The following is a 19,472-nucleotide window of genomic DNA, read 5'->3' on the forward strand; positions in this document are numbered from 1 at the left end:
TAGAGTCGCGTCTAGCTAGACCCGTGAACATGGCGTTGTAAACAACACCACGCTCCGTCCAGGCGTAAATACACTCAAAATTGTCATGCGGCACGTTATTTCACATAAGAGTTTAAAACTACATGTAATATTTTCCTTTAGGTTAATCACTTACTTGTTAGGCTTTCTGTTAATTTATGTGAGTGTTGGATCTGTCATTGCCAAGAAATTTGATGAAAAATACGTCACAACTAGCCCCATAAATGTGGCCAATTTACTGGACTACCTCTGTAAATAAAGGCCACACTTGGAACATGTACCCTAAAATGTAGAACTTTGTCAAGTTTTTATTTTCACATGTAGACTTTGTTTGTAGGTTATTTACACTTTAGAAGCACACTTACCCTCTTTAAAGTGAAAGAAAAGTAGTCCACCCTTTTTCAGATGTGATTTTCAGGTGATCGTGTAGTGTAGTATCTAGTTTTGATCAAATTAGAGTCGAGGATGTTTTTTATAACCCTAACCCTAACCCTACCCCTAACTGTAATCCTAAGAATTTCGGGGGAACATCGGTATTGGGGAACATAGGTATTGGAGAACATCGCCCATGATCGGGTAGACCCCCTTTTTAACATAAAGCAGACTTCTCTCAATATAATGACACCTTTTTTTGTACGTTTTGAACAGTTTCTTGGGGTAGAAATTTCGATTCAGGTGCCATGCGATTCAGCACACCTAGCCCGAATGCCTCTGGCCGTACTCTACTATCAGAGGCATTCGGGCTACAGGGCGCCTTGTGTGTTCTCGGTGCTTCGTACTGTGAACCGGTGATCACTATCTTTATTTTCGTGATGTGTTTTGTCGTCGTCATCGTCATTTTACCTCCAAATTTCCCTCAAAATTCAAAACCCTGTCCTTTATCTGTGACATACAATGTACAGGCTTGTACGTATGTTCTTAGGCCAAGTAAAAAAACCACATGTTCAGTGTCCTGCCTTTTTGAAAAACAAGGAAGGAGGCCCCCTTTTTTGTTCCCCTCCAAAATGGCCACCCAACCGGGCTATTTTTCAAGATGGCCACCAGCTTTTTTTTTTAAATGGTCGCCACTTGGACTCGGGAAATGACATACCAGTACCAGCTTTACATGGGCTAGATGCAACAGACAAAGAGGCCAAACTGATGTCCCTGCTTAAAATTTATCATTTTTTTTTTGTTAGTTTTTTTTTTTTTTTCCTGGGTGATTTGACAGATTTTTGGAGTGAAGCAGAATTTTAACATGGTATTACGGTCATCCTGCCATGTAAGACAGGTGGTCGGGTACCAACTGGTGGGACTCCCGCCGTGTTGTGCATGCGCAACTTAACTCAGGGTACCAGAGTACCATGAACACGTTCGTTGTGACTAGCCCCATAAATGTGTCCAATTTACTGGACTACCTCCGTAAATAAAGGCCATACTTGGAACATGTACCCGAAAATGTAGAACTTTGTCAAGTTTTTATTTTCACATTTTGATTTTGCTTGTAGTTCATTTGAAAGTCCCGATTGTCCGTAATGCATTTCCATTGAATTTTTTATTTCTTAGTTGGCTTTTAAAAGTCGCCATTTCGCTCAAGTCGTCGTGTTACTCTCGGTCCCATTTCCATAAAAAGCATCACAAAATCCTTTGTGTAAGTCGGCATTCAACAAATCACGCATTGGCATCGACTTCCTGTACTGCGATTGGCAAAGTGTTGAGTGAAAAGTGGTTTCGCACGGCCTGTGATCGCTGCATGCATCGGTGTCGAAAAAGGGTGTCCTACTGCATACATCACATATGCATCGTGAGCATATCAATATCAGTACGCCCTCTAGTCTATACACATGTATGCGCTCTGTCCATTTTAGGGGTTGTCTTATTGAATGACCAGTGCTGCAGTCAATGCGTGCGTGGTATATACCGGACCACACACCCATTTAATTTGTTACTGTGCACGTACATATGGGCAATTCCACGGTTACTCACGTTACGTTTTTGATGTACTTTTGAGTTTCCTTGGGCTGTAATTACCTTACTGAAAAGGTTTAATAAGTGTTATTCCCATGGTAGATAGAGTAGACTTAGCCCTACCTTAGCACCAAAGATGACATCCAGAAAAATGTGTTATGTATGATAAGGCCAAAAAAAAAAATCAGTTGATCTCTGGTCAGCGTGCGCGTCGATTTTAAACATGCGCGTCAATCTCTTTTTTTCCCCCAAATGTTCTGCGGTAGCTCCAACAGCGCCCTCTATTTCCACCCCTCCTTGTTTTTACCAAAGAGCACAAGGAATGGGAAATTGCACCAAGGCAAATGATCGAAAGCACCAAGGCAAATTATGGAGGACACCAATGTACATGAGGACACCAAAAAAGCAAAATAGTACCCCACCTTGTCTGTACAATTCAAGCTTGAAGAAAGAAAAAAAAAATGCAAAAAAAAAAGAAAAAAAAAAGCCGCGTCGTCGCGTCAATTCCGGAACTTTGGTCTGACCAGAGACCGAATATTTTTTTTTTGGGCCTAAACAAGACGCCCGAAATCGGGTACTCGCGTTACATTTTTGGACATGCATAAAAAGAAAACATGCTTTGATCAAAAAGTGTCCTCATACAAGCAACCTGTGGAAATTTCTTTTAAATGGATAAAAGACCATGCCATGGGGCACACATAATAAGAGTAAAACAAATCCTCCAAAATCTCCCATTTTTTTTTGCAATCCACAAAAAACATGGTTACTCACGTTACAGTTACTCACGTTACATTTTGTCCAACCCATCTCAGAATTGTTTGGCATGATTTTTTTTTACTAAATTATCATAATTAGTATTTTTCTACCCAATAGGCGTCAGAACTACATAAATGTGGCCAATTTACTGGACTACCTCTGTAAATAAAGGCCACACTTGGAACATGTACCCTAAAATGTAGAACTTTGTCAAGTTTTTATTTTCACATGTAGACTTTGTTTGTAGGTTATTTACACTTTAGAAGCACACTTACCCTCTTTAAAGTGATAGAAAAGTAGTCCACCCTTTTTCAGATGTGATTTTCAGGTGATCGTGTAGTGTTAGGCCCCTATCTAGTTTTGATCAAATTAGAGTCGAGGATGTTTTTTATAACCCTAACCCTAACCCTACCCCTAACTCTAATCCTAAGAATTTCGGGGGAACATCGGTATTGGGGAACATAGGTATTGGAGAACATTTTTTTGGGCCTAAACAAGACGCCCGAAATCGGGTACTCGCGTTACATTTTTGGACATGCATAAAAAGAAAACATGCTTTGATCAAAAAGTGTCCTCATACAGGCAACCTGTGGAAATTTCTTTTAAATGGATAAAAGACCATGCCATGGGGCACACATAATAAGAGTAAAACAAATCCTCCAAAATCTCCCATTTTTTTTTTGCAATCCACAAAAAACATGGTTACTCATGTTACAGTTACTCACGTTACATTTTGTCCAACCCATCTCAGAATTCTGACTTAAATTTGCATTTTGGATCTCCAATGGCAAGTAGGCCTACTCCAAGATAAAGGTTTTCATCTGACATTATTCTGACACTATTACAGTGCATACTGATCCCCTGATCGGGAATTTGATGTTTCTTCTTAAGTCCAGCTGTAATTTAGTGGGTTTGTTTTAACTAATGCTGAGCCATCAAAACAAACCTCTCATGTTCTGAGAGTCTGCTAAAACTTAATTTATGCCATTATAGCACAGAATATTGGGTCCATGGGAAGGCCACACTATCATGCATCTAGTTGTTCTTGTACTGGAGGACATGAGAAGTACAGCTGGGTATCATCAGCGTATGTATGATAGGAGAGGTTGTGACTCTTGATGATGCTGTGTAGTGGGAGCGTGTAGATATTGAACAATTTTGGACCGAGAACCGATCCTTGTGGAACAGAACTTTAAATGAACTGTGTCGGCGGTAGCGTCTCGAACACATACAGCTTGTGACCTGTTGGAGATGTAGGATCCAAACCATTGGAGAGCTTTCCCCCCAATACCAATCTGCTGTACTCTTTCTAACAGAATTTCATGGTCAACAGTGTCGAATGCACCACTCAGATCCAGAAGGATAAGCCCAGTTACCCTTCCACCATCCATCGCTGTGAGTATGTCATTTTGTACTCGTAGGATGGCTGTCTCAACGCTGTGATTTACTCTGTATGCAGAATGAAAGTCGTCGTGAAGGTTGTTATCTTTTAGGTAAGACTGGAGGCGAATGGACACCACTCGCTCAATAACTTTAGAGAGGTAGCTGAGGTTTGCCACAGGACGGTAACTTGCGAGGTCATTCTTGTCGAGATGTGGCTTCTTGAAGAGAGGTTTCACAAGAGCATGTTGCATACACGTTGGGAATGTGGCAGAATGGAAGGACTTATTAACTATCTTTGCGATGAATGGGGCAAAGACATCAACATGTTCCTTGAGGAGACCCGTGGGAATTCGATCTAGCTCACATGTCGATGTTGGTGAACCCCATGATAACTTTCTTTACTTCAGCAGTGGAGGTAGGGATGAAGTCATTCAGCACTGTCTCAAATTATGCTGTCTCAAAGACCATTTTGCACCATAAACAGGAAAAAATATGCTTAAAGGTATTTTTAATGCTTGAGGTTCTTTGGTTTAAGATAAACAGTTATCAACAAAATCAACATCATCAAGCAAAAGTCAGTTTGGGTATAGTTTGGGTGACTCGGGCTAATAAACTTGGTTACTCACGTTACATTTTTGGTTACTCACGTTACAAAAGTTACTCACGTTACCAAATTTTGTTGCCTTTTATTCTTAAATGTGTGTATTAGTGTCAACAAAGCACTTATATTTATATCTATGTTCATGCAAAGAATGATAATCCTAAATACCAAAATTTAATTCATTATAAATGTTGGTGAAAAAAAACTTTTATATCTTTTCGGTTACTCACGTTACATTGACCAAAAAAAGGTATAAAATGCTACTTTTTGACATCTACAAATGGATGACGGCTGTGAATTGACATATGTTTCAGAGATTATGACTATCACACATGTACATGCTAGAAATAAGGTTATGATATCTCCAATTGCATTAATAGCAATCAATGTTTAAACTTTACCTAATTTTTTGAGTTCTTTGTAGTGAAAAAATATTTTTCACTTTACGACACGATTTCTCAAAAAATGTTTGATAAAATTGGGTTTTCTTTGTTAATTTCTCATACTTGAATGTATACTCTGTAATAAAAATGTGAAACTGGGTTAAAAAATATAACTTTTTTCTTAGCCATGTCCGTCGAACCGTGGAATTGCCCATATGTATCGTGGTCTCCACTATCAATACCCCTAACGTGATGACACAATTCGAGGATTAATTTGCTGGATTCAACTCAAGCATTAAGGAGACAATCCAGGGTGAATCGAAGCCAATTTTAGTGCAATGAATCATTGCAGAAGAGCATTCATGTAAGCCGGCACAAATTCTCGGGTCCCGAGAGTGCTGACTTAGCCGGAGTTTACTGTACAAGCATTTTTTTTATGCAAAACAGTTGTTGAGAGGTGTTTTGTGAAGACGGAAAAGACAACAGGATTGTTTTTTTAAATTTATTTATTCATTTATTATTATATTTTTTTGGACTTGCTGATAAAATTTTTAGGATCGCAGCCTAAAAATAGGGTCGATTGGGTAACCAGAAGCAGAAGTATTTTTTGTTTTGGCCTAAAGTCTCTTCAAACTGTAGTCTGCAACACAGGAGTAACATTATTTGACCTTTTATTCAACCCATACATGTAGCTGTAGAATCAAATAAGTGCGTATTTTAGATGCAAGGGACATTAGATTGCAGGGAGGTACCGTCACTCACGTTACATCAATCACATTACTTCCTCTTCATGGTTTCTAATATGCCATAAAATCTGAGTTTGATGAACTGCAACATAATGAAACTCTTTTGAACCTTTCTCCCTGCCTTATACACAAAAACTCTCCATAACAGTCACATTTTGCATGTTAAAACAAGGTGCCAAAATGACTACCAAAAAGTCATTTGAAGACTTTTGCCATATCTCACGAATGCAATTTGCTAAATTTAAAATTCTTTTTGCATTAGGTTTGTTAAGCAATAGGTAAAAATTGCAAAATGTGTGACGTCATGATGACGTTATTAAAAATTGAGATTTTTTAAAACATATATAAAAAGGGAAAATCCAATTATCATGAAACTTGGTGGGTAGGTAGATAAAAGTACTAGTACTTTTAGTTGGCCTCCACAAATTCTGAAATTTCATAATGATTACGTCATTGGTTGATTTTTAATGTTTTTTTTTGTTGAAAATTTAAAATTATATTCTGCATACAATTTTTTTTATTCATTTAATTGGCATTAAACTTGGTACAAACTAAAACCACAATTGAATAATGTGCAAGGAGAAATATTGTTACGATGACGTCATCATGGGGCATGTGACGTCATCATGAAAGGACGTTTTTCAAAGTTTTCTATTTAGAAAACATTCGGTCTGATTGGCTCAAAATGTTGTATGATCCTGGTCCAACACGGGTTTAGGGAAATTAACCTAAAGTCATGATAAAAAAAAAATTAATTCGATTTTTAATGAGATTTAATTTGATACAAAAAATCAATCTTTGTAACAATTTTTTATGCATGCAAAATCTTCTGCAGATCGGTGGTTATTACAGATTTTAGGAGTTTTATTATCTTCGACAAATATGTCAAACTTGTCTTCAATTTTTTGAATGCAAGAGTATTTCTGATCCTCACGTGACCGTTTTTATTATCCTCTACAAAATTACAGGGCGCTTGCAGTTTTACAACTGACATTCGACCGAGATTGCATGAGCTTGGCAATGGGAAACTGTACTCGGTGTAATTCTACGCAGCTCGCTGATATTTCGCCTACCACATTCTCGTAGTACACATGGTCATGATGGACAAAAATATGTTTTGTGTACATGTACATTGTGCATATATACATTGATGATGGAGTCTCACATCGTTGCCAACGCATGAATACACAGCAATTATGTCGAGTTAAGTCCTATTTTGGGTTTTTGCATGGGAGTGGAGTCTTGATCCACACACTCGACCATACTTTGGGCTAGTGAAACCTGGGATAGGGTCTTGTGTGCTTGTGCACTTCAGCTTCCTTTTTGTTCTCTTTGTCTCCAGTTGAATTTGTCTGTCGTTCTTGAAGTGCCTGACTGCTGAATGGCAGCCTTGGCGCCACGCATTTCGGTGTTGACTGTGTTCCCAGCCTCTCTCTAGGCTACATGTGCGCAAGTTATGATTGTGCCCAAGTACTGCAAGGGAGTTTGTGTTGAGACCTTGAAATTGTTGAGACCTACGATAATCGGTCTCGAGACCGGTCTCGATACCGAGACCTGCCTCGAGACCTACATCACTGCCTCGAGACCTACATCACTGCCTCGAGACCTACAGCACTGCTTGCCGATACAATTTTTAGGGTTGCAGCCTAAAATAGGGTTGAGTGGGTAACCGGAAGCAGAACTATTCTTTTTTTTTTTGCCTTAGGGGTGTTCACTTACTTCAGTGGCACACACAAGTGACACCACATTGCCCACCCACCACTGCTGCCCACCCATTTCTTTGCTAATCCCTGTTGCTAGTCATGACACATTCCATGTTGGTTAGGTACACTGAAAATTGTCCTTGCTAACTCCCTGTACATGTACGAACTGCAAGCTTGCCAGGAGGATCCTCCCAAGATTTACTTGCAGTAGGCCTATTTTTTTTAATAATGTTAACATCACTTTGAGCCTGAAAATAAAAGATCACCTGGAGAGGTTCTCAGAACCTCGTGCAACCCACCTGTGGGCATTTTTGAATGTCAAATAAAATGAATCACAGTATTCCGTCTGGCTAGACCGTCCGTCTGGCTGGAGCGCCCGTCCGTGCAGCTTAGTTTCCGGATGATAACTTGAGTTAGAAATGTTGTTTGGGATTGTAACTTCAGTAGAGGGTTGCCCTTGGGAGTAGGCAAGTTGGGATTGGTTTTGGGGTCAAAGGTTAAGGTCACCGTGGTGAGTTAAGGGGAAATGGTTTCCGGATGATAACTTGAGTTAGAAATGAGATTTTGATGTCTAACTTTGGTAGGGGGTTGCCCTTGGGAGTAGGCAAGTTGGGATCGGTTTGGGGGTCAAAAGGTCAAAGGTCAAGGTCACTGGTGAGCTGAAGGTAAATGGTTTCTGGATGATAACTTGAATTAGAAATGAGATTTTGGTGTGTATCTTTGGTAGGGGATTGCCCTTGGAAGTAGGCAAGTTGGGATAGGTTTTGGGGTCAAAAGGTCAAAGGTCAAGGTCACCGTGGTGAGTTAAATGTAAATGGTTTTTGGATGATAACTTGTTAGAAATGAGATTTTGGTGTCTTACTTTGGTAGGGGGTTACCCTTGGGAGTAGGCACTTTGGGATAGGTTTTGGGGTCAAAAGGTCAAAGGTCAAGGTCACTGTGGTGAGTTAATGGTTTCTGCATGGAATGTCAGTTTGCCCTTTTCGACAAACTTTGGCTGAGGGGTTTCAACAGCAACGCTGTTATTTTTTGAAAGTGCTCCCACTAAGTGTCATTGTTTTACGCTCTATTTTTAATGTAGAAAAGCAAAGAAGACACATGGAAGGCTGATGAGTTGGAAAGGTCCATCAAGGTAAGATTACAAGGATCATTGAGTATGGCTTGATTGCATTCAGCAGCCATCTTGGAGGTTTTGAAGCTTATTCATTAAACAATGAATGCACAAGAGGTCTACTCATGCGTGTCCCCATTGACAAATAAGCACACACCTCCAAGATGGCTACAATTCAAACAAGCCATACAGCCAACTCTCTCTAACTGAGACCCCGTTCCCACTAGATCCACCAATTGGGGGATCTGATCACCTTTTGCCAAATTGCCGAATCAGATCGCCCAATTGGTGGATCAGATCCAGCAATTGTGTGTAATGGGAACGCTAACCTTTATAAGGTGGATCAGGATCAGATCCACCTTTCTCGATCAACCTCTGGACTAGGATACAGATCCCCCAATTGGTGGATCAGATCCTGCAATTGGCAGATCATGCTCAAATGGGAATGCAAAAGGTGGATCTGATGCGGCAATTTGACCTGTCAACATCCGCCCGGTGCACGAGTGGCACGAAAATTGTGCGGTCTTATGAATGAAGAAACACGTTTTTAGGCATGTAGCTCGTAAGAAAAATTCCAGTTTGCACAACATGCACAATAAACAACTGCCGAACTACAGGCTTGCAAAATGTGTCACGACGCATGCATGATGCATGCATGCAGCGCACGTGGTATATCCTAATAAAGCTACACTAGGCCTTGTACAATTTTCGTTGGGTATTCGTCCGTTTCAAACCTTTTTCTTTTGTGAATTTTACTTATTTTTACATTCATAAATAACTCTGTGTTAGTGTAAAGCCCGCACTCGCCAAAAACACGTCACTTTGGCACAGTACAGAATCATAGAAAAGTTTACGAGTATGCGATGAGAATAGTGCCGATAACACGGTACGTACAGAGGTGACAAATCTGTAGAATTGATTATAGAAAATTGGAAAATGATGTCGTAGTACATCATGTGACCATTTTTAACCAATGAGAAGCTTCAGAACTGGGGAATTCCTTATCAATGCATTGGTTTCAACCGCGAGAATGTGACATCACACAATGAGCAGCGCTTTTCGATTTCAATAGTTAATTTATGCAAGGATCTATTACGGATCCGTGATTTATGTCGGTGAATTCGTGTAATTTATGTCGGTGAATTCTGATAGCGCTGTTTGAAAATTGACCCATCCTAGCATGCAACAACATGCAATTGTACTCCCACAGAGCGCGCTCAGCAAGCTAGCGCATGCGTAATACTGAACTCAGTGACCTTTCAGACTCGACATTTCCGTTCAAAAAGGTGGATCAAGCATAAGTGGGAACGCGACTTGCGGTTTTGTTGCGGTAAGATAACAATCACACCAAAATGCCGGATCTTGATCCACCTTTTCACAATTCAAGTCGGAACGCAGTGTTAAATGGTTAAGCTGAACTGAAAGTCCAGATTTTACCGAGAGATAATATTCCTCTCAATTCACAATTTAAAGCCACTCAATATTTGTTTTATACCACTGATATACGGTAGATCCTTGTCATTGAGTGGTCGGGCACAACTTGACCACTGTTTAGAATAATTCTGATAAATCTTCTTTCTATCTTTCTTTCTTTTTTCTGGACAATAATTCTCTGTGTTTTTTTCCCTAAACGGTATATGGTATGTACTTGTTAACTTTAACATATATTGACCCTCATTCCTAGTGGTGCATATAACTCTGATGTCATGATGACGTCATCGGGTGTCAAATTACAAGCGATTTTTGTTGAAAAAAATGACGAACATCTTTCACTTATAACTCTCAAACAAAATAATCAATCATGTTCATACGTTGTATTCAGATAGACCATTCATTGATAAACATTTTTTGTCTGTACTTGAACTCGCTTGACCTTTACTTCCGGGTCAACCAGAAGGTTAAAGGGAATATACATCATTTGCTTTTGCTGTAATTTCCAGGAATGGATGGAATTGGGGGGTTGGAAATTTATAGCAAATATAGTTACACTGACTTTTTGGAGGTTTTTGGTTCGAAAATGCTATAAAAACCAAGAAAAACGATCATTTTCCTGTAGTCTGGTTCCCTGACTCCATATAAAAAGAAACAGAGCAGTTTACATACATTGGGGAATTGTAAGGTCAGGGAACCAGTTTAGCTGGCTCGTACCCGTTCATAGGTTTGTAATCGATTGCAAACAAGTGCTATGGTCAATTGGGGCCAGTATTTGAAAAAAAAGCCAGTTGTTTCCAACGCTGATCGGCCGATCAGCGTTGGAAATTGATACAAAAATACCACTTTTCTTGAAAATGACAGTATACCAGGTGCCATGATTTTACAGGATGCTTTACACTGTCATTCACTAACAGTCCAGCAAGGTATTTCAAAATGATTTGGTAGTTTTATTTTTTGATGTTTGCAAATGTTGTATTTTCCCTTTAAAGTATTTGTGAAATAAAAATGCAGACAGAAGCTTAAAACTCAAACCGAACCATTTTTTTCCCCAAACGATTTAGGGGATATGATTAAACCTGGTATGAACTTGAACCCCCATCCCAAGATGTAAAAAATTATCTGATGTCACCGTGATGTCATCAGGTGTCAAATTGCAATCAATTTAAGAGCCAAATTTGAGAAAAAAGTTTCAGCTTTAGAACTAAATAGAGTATCGTATTCGTTTTTCGAGCAGGTTTTAATTGGTGCCTCGGGCAACAATTCTTTTTCCCGGGCACAAAACCGTTTGACTTTAACTTCTGGTATTACCGGAAGTGCAATAAAAATTTAATATAACTCGAAAGCGGAAGCTTTTTATCTATATTCAAATAAATTATGAAAGTGTTATGAAAGGAATAAAGGACACAAAAATTATGATGTCATCTGAAAGGGCGCCCTCTAGGGGTATATCATTTCTTTTCTTTTTTTAAATTTAAAAACCACCCGTCCAATTTGAACCAAATCCCTCAATAACGATGTCAATGAACGTTCCATGTGATCCAGGTAAGTTGATGTTAATAGAGTGGTGTTATGTCATGGAAATAGGCATGGTTGCGGGGCATTTGTGTTTTTTAACACTATTCTTGTTTTTAATTTATTTTTAAAAACTTGCCGTTTGAATGCAGTGAAAGTTACTATGTAAAGCAAGTTTAGGTAGGCCTTCAATATGACATTATAACTGACACTTCTGTACTTCTCGTTTTTTAATTAAAATTAATTAAATCGCATCCTTCCGTTACCAAATTGGTAACGGAAGGACGGTAACGGAAGGACAAATGTTATTTGGGTCAAATGTTACAACATTTGTGCTCATGTTTGAAAAATGAAAATCACTGCAAATACATGCATGTATAATGAGCATTAAAAGGACATTTATGTGACGCACCTTCACGAAGGTGGTATAAGCAGGGCAAGGTGTTCATTACAAAGGATGGCACAGGCATGTACAAATGTATGTATGTCTATGTACTCGTACATAGACATACAATTTCTGTGAAGCCATTCCAGAAGCAAATTAAGTCAAAAATGAGATGGCAGAAAGTACTATTGGGCACTTTCATACAATTTACATGTGTAAGACATGTGAGGTGCAATTTTTTACCCCTCAGCCGAGAGGCTTGAGGGGTATTGTCATCGCCTACTGCGTCCGTCCGTCCGGTACGCACTGACATACGGACGGACGCTCCAGCCAGACGGAATTGTGGGGTGATAGCATTGTATTCCCATTAGGCCCCCTATCCCTTTTTCTAAAGATTCTCTTTTGGGGTGATGTTTTTCTATTGTGAAAATAGTGGGGTGATGTGTCCTGAAAGGAACATCACCCCACAAGGGGGTATGGTCAGAACGGACGTTCCAGCCAGACGGAATTGTGGGGTGATAGCATTGTGTTCCCATTATCCCTTTTTCTAAAGATTCCCTTCTGGGGTGATGTTTTTCTATTGTGAAAAAAGTGGGGTGATGTGTCCTGAAAGGAACATCACCCCACAAGGGTGGTATGGTCAGAACGGACAGCCAGCCGGACGGACGCCGTAGGCGATGACAATACCCCTCGAGCCTCTCGGCTGAGGGGTAAAAATGACATACAAATACATTCTGTACAAAAAGAAAGACACACAAGTATACCCTCGTAAACACCGACGAACGTCCGGGCAGCTTAGTTTCCAGATGATAACTTGAGTTAGAAATGTTGTTTGGGATTGTAACTTTGGTAGGGGGTTGCCCTTGGGAGTAGGCAAGTTGGGATTGGTTTTGGGGTCAAAAGGTCAAAAGGTCAAGGTCACTGTGGTGAGTTAAAGGTAAATGGCCTGGTTACGCCTTCTGGGACTAATGGCAAGTCTAGTGGACCTCATTCCTTGGTGCAGAATGCGAATGCTTCTCATACAACTCCATCTCCTGGCCTTGTATCGTCCGAAACGAGATTCTCTCTCGCTTTTGGTTCCGATTCGGCCCCTAGCACTTCAACATCTCAACTTGTGCCGCCAACGGGTAAACCTCAGTTGCGGAGTGACCTTCCCTCGACCTCAACCCACCTTGATTCTGACGACCGACGCATCCATACAAGGATCCATACTTGGGAGCAGAGACCACAGCCAGAATGTAGTCCCCAGAAGAGAGTTTATATCACATCAACGCTCTAGAGTTGTTAGCAGTCCAACAAGCTCTAATTCATTTTTCCAAACTGGTGACAGGTCATCATGTTCGGATCATGTCCGACAACTCGACAGTCGTCTCGTATGTCAACTGACAGGGGGGGACTCGGTCCCCCCGTTATGTTTATGTTGGTGCCTAGCGAACAAGGTGCGACTATCTGCATCTCACCTCGCAGGGAAAGTGAACACCCTGGCAGACGGCCTATCCAGGGGCAAGGTTATCCCCACAGAGTGGACTCTTCATCGAACTGTGGTTGAGGCTATCTTCAAGAAATTCGACCGACCTCACATAGATCTGTTTGCGTCAGCCCTAAACCACCAGCTGCCGGTATACTCGATCGATCGATTGGACAAACATGTAGGCTTTTGCGTACCCTCCGATCTCACTAATTCCAAGAGTTCTAACCAAGATAGAAGCGGAAGCGTGCAGGGTTCTTCTCATTGCAACCTTTTGGCCTTGCCAAGCATGGTTCCGAAGACTTATTTGCCTTCTTGTACATCCCCCAGTCTTACTTCCACAACCAGCGGACCTCATTTGCCAACCTCGGTCGAAGATTTTTCACCTGGGGTCAGAAAATCTCCACTTAACGTGTTGGATGTTGTCCAGCATTCTTTCTGATCAGCAGGCCTTTCAGCAGACGCTGCCTACATGGTTGCCAGAGGCCGTCGAAAATCCACTAGACAGACTTACGACAACCGCCTTCAACATTTCTATAGATGGTGCAGAGTCGACTCGGTGGATCCGTGCTCAGCACCTTTGAAAGATGTTGGTGATTTTCTTATGAAACTTTTCAATCAGGGCCTCACGGTGGCGACTATTCGAGGCTATCGTTCAGCTCTTGCATCAGCTCATGCTGGGTTTCCAGATGGTAATACCATCTCTAATAATAACTCTCTAACCAAAATGCTTAAGGGTATGTTCATTGAGAGTCCTCCAAACAAGAAACTCTTTCCGACTTGGGATCTTGGGGGGGGGGGTCCTTCAAGCATTGTCTAAGCCACCCTTTGAACCCTTATCTGAGGCCGCAGCTATAGATTTAGCTGTGAATACGGCCTTCCTTGTGGCTACGGCCACTGCTAGGAGACGGAGTGAGATCCATGCTTTCTCTATTGATCCAGGTCATATTCGATGGGAACCAGGTGGTGTTCGTCTGGTTCCCAACATGTCCTTTCTGGCCAAAAATCAAACCCCGTCTTATACGCCCCCTGATATTTTTATTCCTGAAATTAAGTCCTTGTCCTCAGTAGCAGAGGACAGACTATGGTGTCCGGTACGAGCTTTAAAGTGGTACATTGCTCGTACCAAGTCTCTCAGAGGTAATGTTTCCCAACTGTTCATTACTACTACCAGTCCGTATAAGGCTGTCTCGCCAGATACCATTTCTCGATGGATTGTAAGGGCGATACGCTCATCCTTTAGTTCCTGGCCATGCCTGACAGCAGAAGCTCAGGCGGTGAATGCTCACGAGACGAGATCCATGGCCACGTCGTGGGTCTTCCTTAAGGGTGTTCCTCTCAAAGATATTTTACAGGCTGCAGCCTGGAAAACTCCAACTACTTTTATGTCATGCTACCTCAAAGATGTCGAGTCATCTGGAGGCAGAGTCGGCCGTAGTGCTCTGAGTGTACTCCAGCCTTCTATGACAGCCCCCCAGGAGTGATGAGTTGTTTCTATCACTTCACTCTGGGATTTATATTTTTCGGTGAGTTGGCTTCCTTTCTTTCCATCTTGCTTAAAGAAATTCGGAAGAGCGCGAAGGGACGATATTTATCTCTTTTACCAAGGATTTGTTGTTTTATTGTTACCTTGCGCCTCACCCGTTGACCGTTCTCCTTTTTACGGTGCCAGTCTATGCAATTGTAGGTTTAACAGGTAAGGGAGTCCCTGAAGTGGACTCCCCCAAATCAAGGGTGATTTGGGAGTCCGCAAAGGGACGATACTTACCTGTTAAACCTCCCACCCTCCTTCCCCACTTGGGTTCGGCTTTTACTGTGTCTTTTTACCCACACCTCGAGAAAAAGAGGACGAGTTGGCTTAATGGACCGAGTTAGGGACCATGGACGATGGAGGGCGCTATTGCGGTGTGGTAAAAAGAATCTAGCGTGAAAGCCTACGGCTAGATAAATATGCAATTGTAGGTTTAAACAGGTAAGTATCTTCCCTTCGCGGACTCCCAAATCACCCTTGATTTGGGGGAATCCATTTCGATACATGTAACAAGCCGACACTACCACTTCGTCTGTTAGGTCTGGGTACACGGGCGAGAGCATGATGAGGAACCGCCAGTTAGTAGCGCTGTGCTCAGTGTTAAAAGTGTCACGTCACACAAAAGAAAAATGCTGAAACTGCTGTATAACATGTATATCGCTTACAATTATTTTATAAAAAAAAGTATTTTATTTTTTATTATTCTTTAGTTGATATATGTTACAGTAAGAAGGGTTTGTTACATAATTACAAATGATTAAAATAATAACAGATATTTTTACATTTGCTTAATTATGTTTTCTGAGTAGGCGTTTTTACCCCGGGCAAAATCAGGAGTCTCGGGGTAAAAACGCCCAGTTCTTTCCTTGACATCAAACACTTTTGCAGCCTCATTTATCTTCAAAACCTCACTATTACAACTTTCTACAGCCATAGGCCTATATGTTTCTTGTATGAGTAAGTATTAGCTATAAGAGTTCTACCACAAAAATATTGAACAGTGTATTGTGTGAAGTGGGGAGGTACATGTAGGCGGTATCACTAACGGACATTACTTAGTGGTAAGGTATCTGGCATTTGGTAGGGAATGCCCGAGAAATCATGAGATCATGGCATTTTCTCAAGGAAAAAACAAAATAACACCTAGAGCTATGGTGATTTGAACGTACTTTTATTTTTAAGTAAAATGACTAGAAATGGTTCTAAGACCCGACTAGACCGGTTTCTGCTCTCATGCTCTAATAGCAGAGCTTCATCAGTAGTAAGCCAATACCGGTATTTAATATTCAGCTAAAGTCGTGTCAAATGTAGGAGTGCAAACATGTAGATAAGTGCATCTAATACACTTTTGTGTAAACCTTGTAATGAGTCCAATTCCCAGTTATTGATAAACATTGATTTGACAAGTAAACCTTTCAGATTTTTCGCCCTTTTATAGGCAGGAATTGGTTTGCTGGGAAACAGATTGCATAATTTCGGGTGTTCCGAAATTAAATGCCATTCTTTCAGCAATGCTTTAATTAGCTGCTGGGTTTTGATGTGTGGTGTGTAGATTATCTTGAAGACTAGAGGTAGTTCTTTTGGTAGTGTTTCATTCATGATGTATTGCTCACACTCACAGTTTTCAAATTTAATGTCTTTTATGACTGGCAATTTCCTCTTTTTTTTGTGGTTACAGAGTAAGTTTCTCCATGAACGCATTTCCTTTCTCCAAGAAATCTGTCTCGTTGTTACAGAAATGTGCATATCTTAGTAGTTCTCCTTTGATAAAGCCTTAGGTTATCAGCAGTCAGGCCTTGAATTTGGGAATTTTTAGGGCAAGGCCACTTTGGCCTTGAATGGAGCAAAATTATAGAGGGCACCACGGCCAGTCGGGAGGGCACCAAGGCCAAACTAATATCTGCAGAAGGGGCACAGAGGCCGGTTAAAAGAAATGCGCATTTATATTAGCGATCATGTAGTTTAGGGCCCCCCTTTAGTTTCGATCAAATTTGAGCCAAAGGTGTTTTTATCATTCAAAAAAGTACCTTTTCAACCTAAAGCGGACTTCTCTCAGCTTATATTGCACCTGTTTTGTAATTTTGAACACTTTTTGGGGATAGAAATTACGTTTTTTAAAGCAGTTAAAATTATGGTTGGTGACATGCGATCGCCATCTCTATTTTCGTGTTGCGTTTTTTCGTTGTCGTTTTCCCTCCAAATTCCCCTCAAAATTCGAAACCCTTCCCTCTATCTATAACCTACCTGCATGTTCTTAAAGTGGATTAAAAGTTGATTTTGTTCTCTTACGGGAATCAGGCCCATAATTAATACACGATCGCCATTTACAATGTCCGCTTTTGACAATCGGAATTCGGAACGCACGTGCACGCGTGTTTTGACTATGCCCCAAGCTCGTTTGCCTCGTACACGAACATTAATGCGTTCTGTACCGCGCATGCAAGCACTGGGAAAAAGAAAGTCGGTTGACTGCACGTAAGATCTGCCGTACGTACTCCTGCTGGTATGTGTGTGTACGAATACTGACATATATTTTTGCGGCGGGGGTGTCGCTACTTGAAGTATCGGCACATACAGGAACTGGAGATTCAGTTGTCAGTGTACATACGTACATGTACAGAACGTACGTGTGTGTACATCGTACAGTGGGGAATCGACGGCGTATGGCGGGACGGCCACGGCCGTACTGCGCGCGTGTGATTGATTCAGCGAGATATTAAGACAACTGATTGGGCTGGCATGGCATCGAAATACATTGTCAATTTGTGGAAAAACAACTGGAATCAAGAATTGTAGTGGTTTTAATAGGCTGATGCATGTTTTTGCAAAAAGGGCACGGCGGCCAAGGTAATTATGGGGCAAGGCAAAACTGGCCGTGAAGACAGGGATTTTTTGTGGGGCACCTCGGCCAGTAAGAAGGCAACGACGGCACTGGCCGTCGTGGCCGTCGTTCAATTCAAGCCCTGAGCAGTACCGTAGGCTAGAAACATATGCCTAATAACATGGAACTATGCTAGATTTTCAATGTTGGCAGGTATTTTACATGTATGTAACCCTACAAGTTTGTTATGGGCAAATTATGTATGCTAATGTTCCACTTCCTTCAACATAAAAATACCTGTTTCAAATGATCAAGTTTGTAGTTATAATTAACCAGCTGTGTTTGAAAAGTTATTTGTACTTGATGAAGTATCCCTCAATATTAAATTAATTACAAAAATATGACTATACTACAGGGAAACCTGTGGTATAGACATTTCTTTATGTGGGTGGGCGTTTTTACCCCGAGGCCCGGGTAAAAACGCCCACCAAACTTCCTCCCAAAAAGGGGGGCAAATTTCCCCTTATCAATATTATGACCATGATATTATATTTGCGCCTGATAGAGGAGACATGTATTGCATAAAACCACATATTTATTTCCTAGTGTCTCCAAGTTGTACTGAGATATTTAACAAAAACTTAAAAATCAGGCATTTTTTACCCTAGTTTACCCTAAATCAAGTTATTATCATTATCATTATTATTATTTATTCGGCCAAATTACAAAATACAACAAGCAATCCACAAAAATAAACAAAAACAACCCAATCCAAGCTGGCCAGGATTGACAAAAGTATAATAAAACACTGTGACTTGGAAGCCTACAATTCTACATAAATGATAATAAAAGTATGTATGCACATTACATTGGTATCAATGACCAGGGTGGGGGAGCATTACCCATGTCCCTAAAAAGAGAAAATAGGGTGGGTGGCACGTGGCTCATCACGGTAAAGGATCAGTAGAATCCTAATCAAACTTTGTGTTTCTGGTTTAACTTGGAGATTCTACCTCACCATTACAATGTACCTCCATTCAGAATCACGTGAGACTTCAAAGCTTGAGGACAGTAGGCCTATAATGTGTCCACAAGAATGTATTAAATAGTGTGATCAACATTTGAATCAATTTAATTGACTTTAAATAAACTGCTTATCATTGAATTAGCAAACTTTGTCTGTGGGGTTTCTTCCCCAATATTATTAAACCTGGCAAACATGTCTGTGTTTGTATTTCGCATGTATTTCACTTAATCTTGTCAAAAGGTATGATGTTTTCAGATGAAAATTGACAAGTCTTTTGTCTTCATGGTGATGCCATTTTGACAAACCACTGGCATTACCAAGATTTTGGCACATGCGCACAAATTAAGTAGAAGGGATAAACAGATATACGTTTAAAATGCACAACAGCTTAAATAGATTTTCGACTATGGCTCTAACTGCAAGGCTGTGTATTGTGCAGATTAATTAGTTGCCGTTTTATTTTCGAGTTGAACCCAATTCGGTCTAAATAAAAAAACGTTCAGACATCGTTTTAGCAAGAAAATTACACCAAATCGAGTTCAACCAGTGTTTTAAGGGAATTTTAAACGGTGTCTAAATTACTCTTAAGTCCACAAAATGATTTGGTCAGTGATTAGAGGCCTATGTGTTTATAGGTTCAGTGCAT

The 19,472-nt window shown here is 40.6% G+C and overlaps 1 protein-coding gene across 1 annotated transcript in view; it reads left to right on the top strand.

The window, feature by feature from the left end:
* The window catches only part of LOC119722045 (cytoplasmic dynein 2 intermediate chain 1-like), a gene marked incomplete in the record, with an annotated part of 98,047 nt that overhangs the window by 10,452 nt on the left and 68,123 nt on the right, over positions 1–19,472 (top strand). Inside the window, 1 exon segment of the mRNA XM_038192033.1 lies at positions 8,619–8,669. Within this exon segment, the coding sequence (XP_038047961.1) occupies positions 8,619–8,669 (51 nt within the window).

This window comes from Patiria miniata, unplaced genomic scaffold (assembly GCF_015706575.1).
Source record: "Patiria miniata isolate m_02_andy unplaced genomic scaffold, ASM1570657v1 HiC_scaffold_14, whole genome shotgun sequence".
In the NCBI taxonomy this organism is placed as follows: domain Eukaryota; kingdom Metazoa; phylum Echinodermata; class Asteroidea; order Valvatida; family Asterinidae; genus Patiria; species Patiria miniata.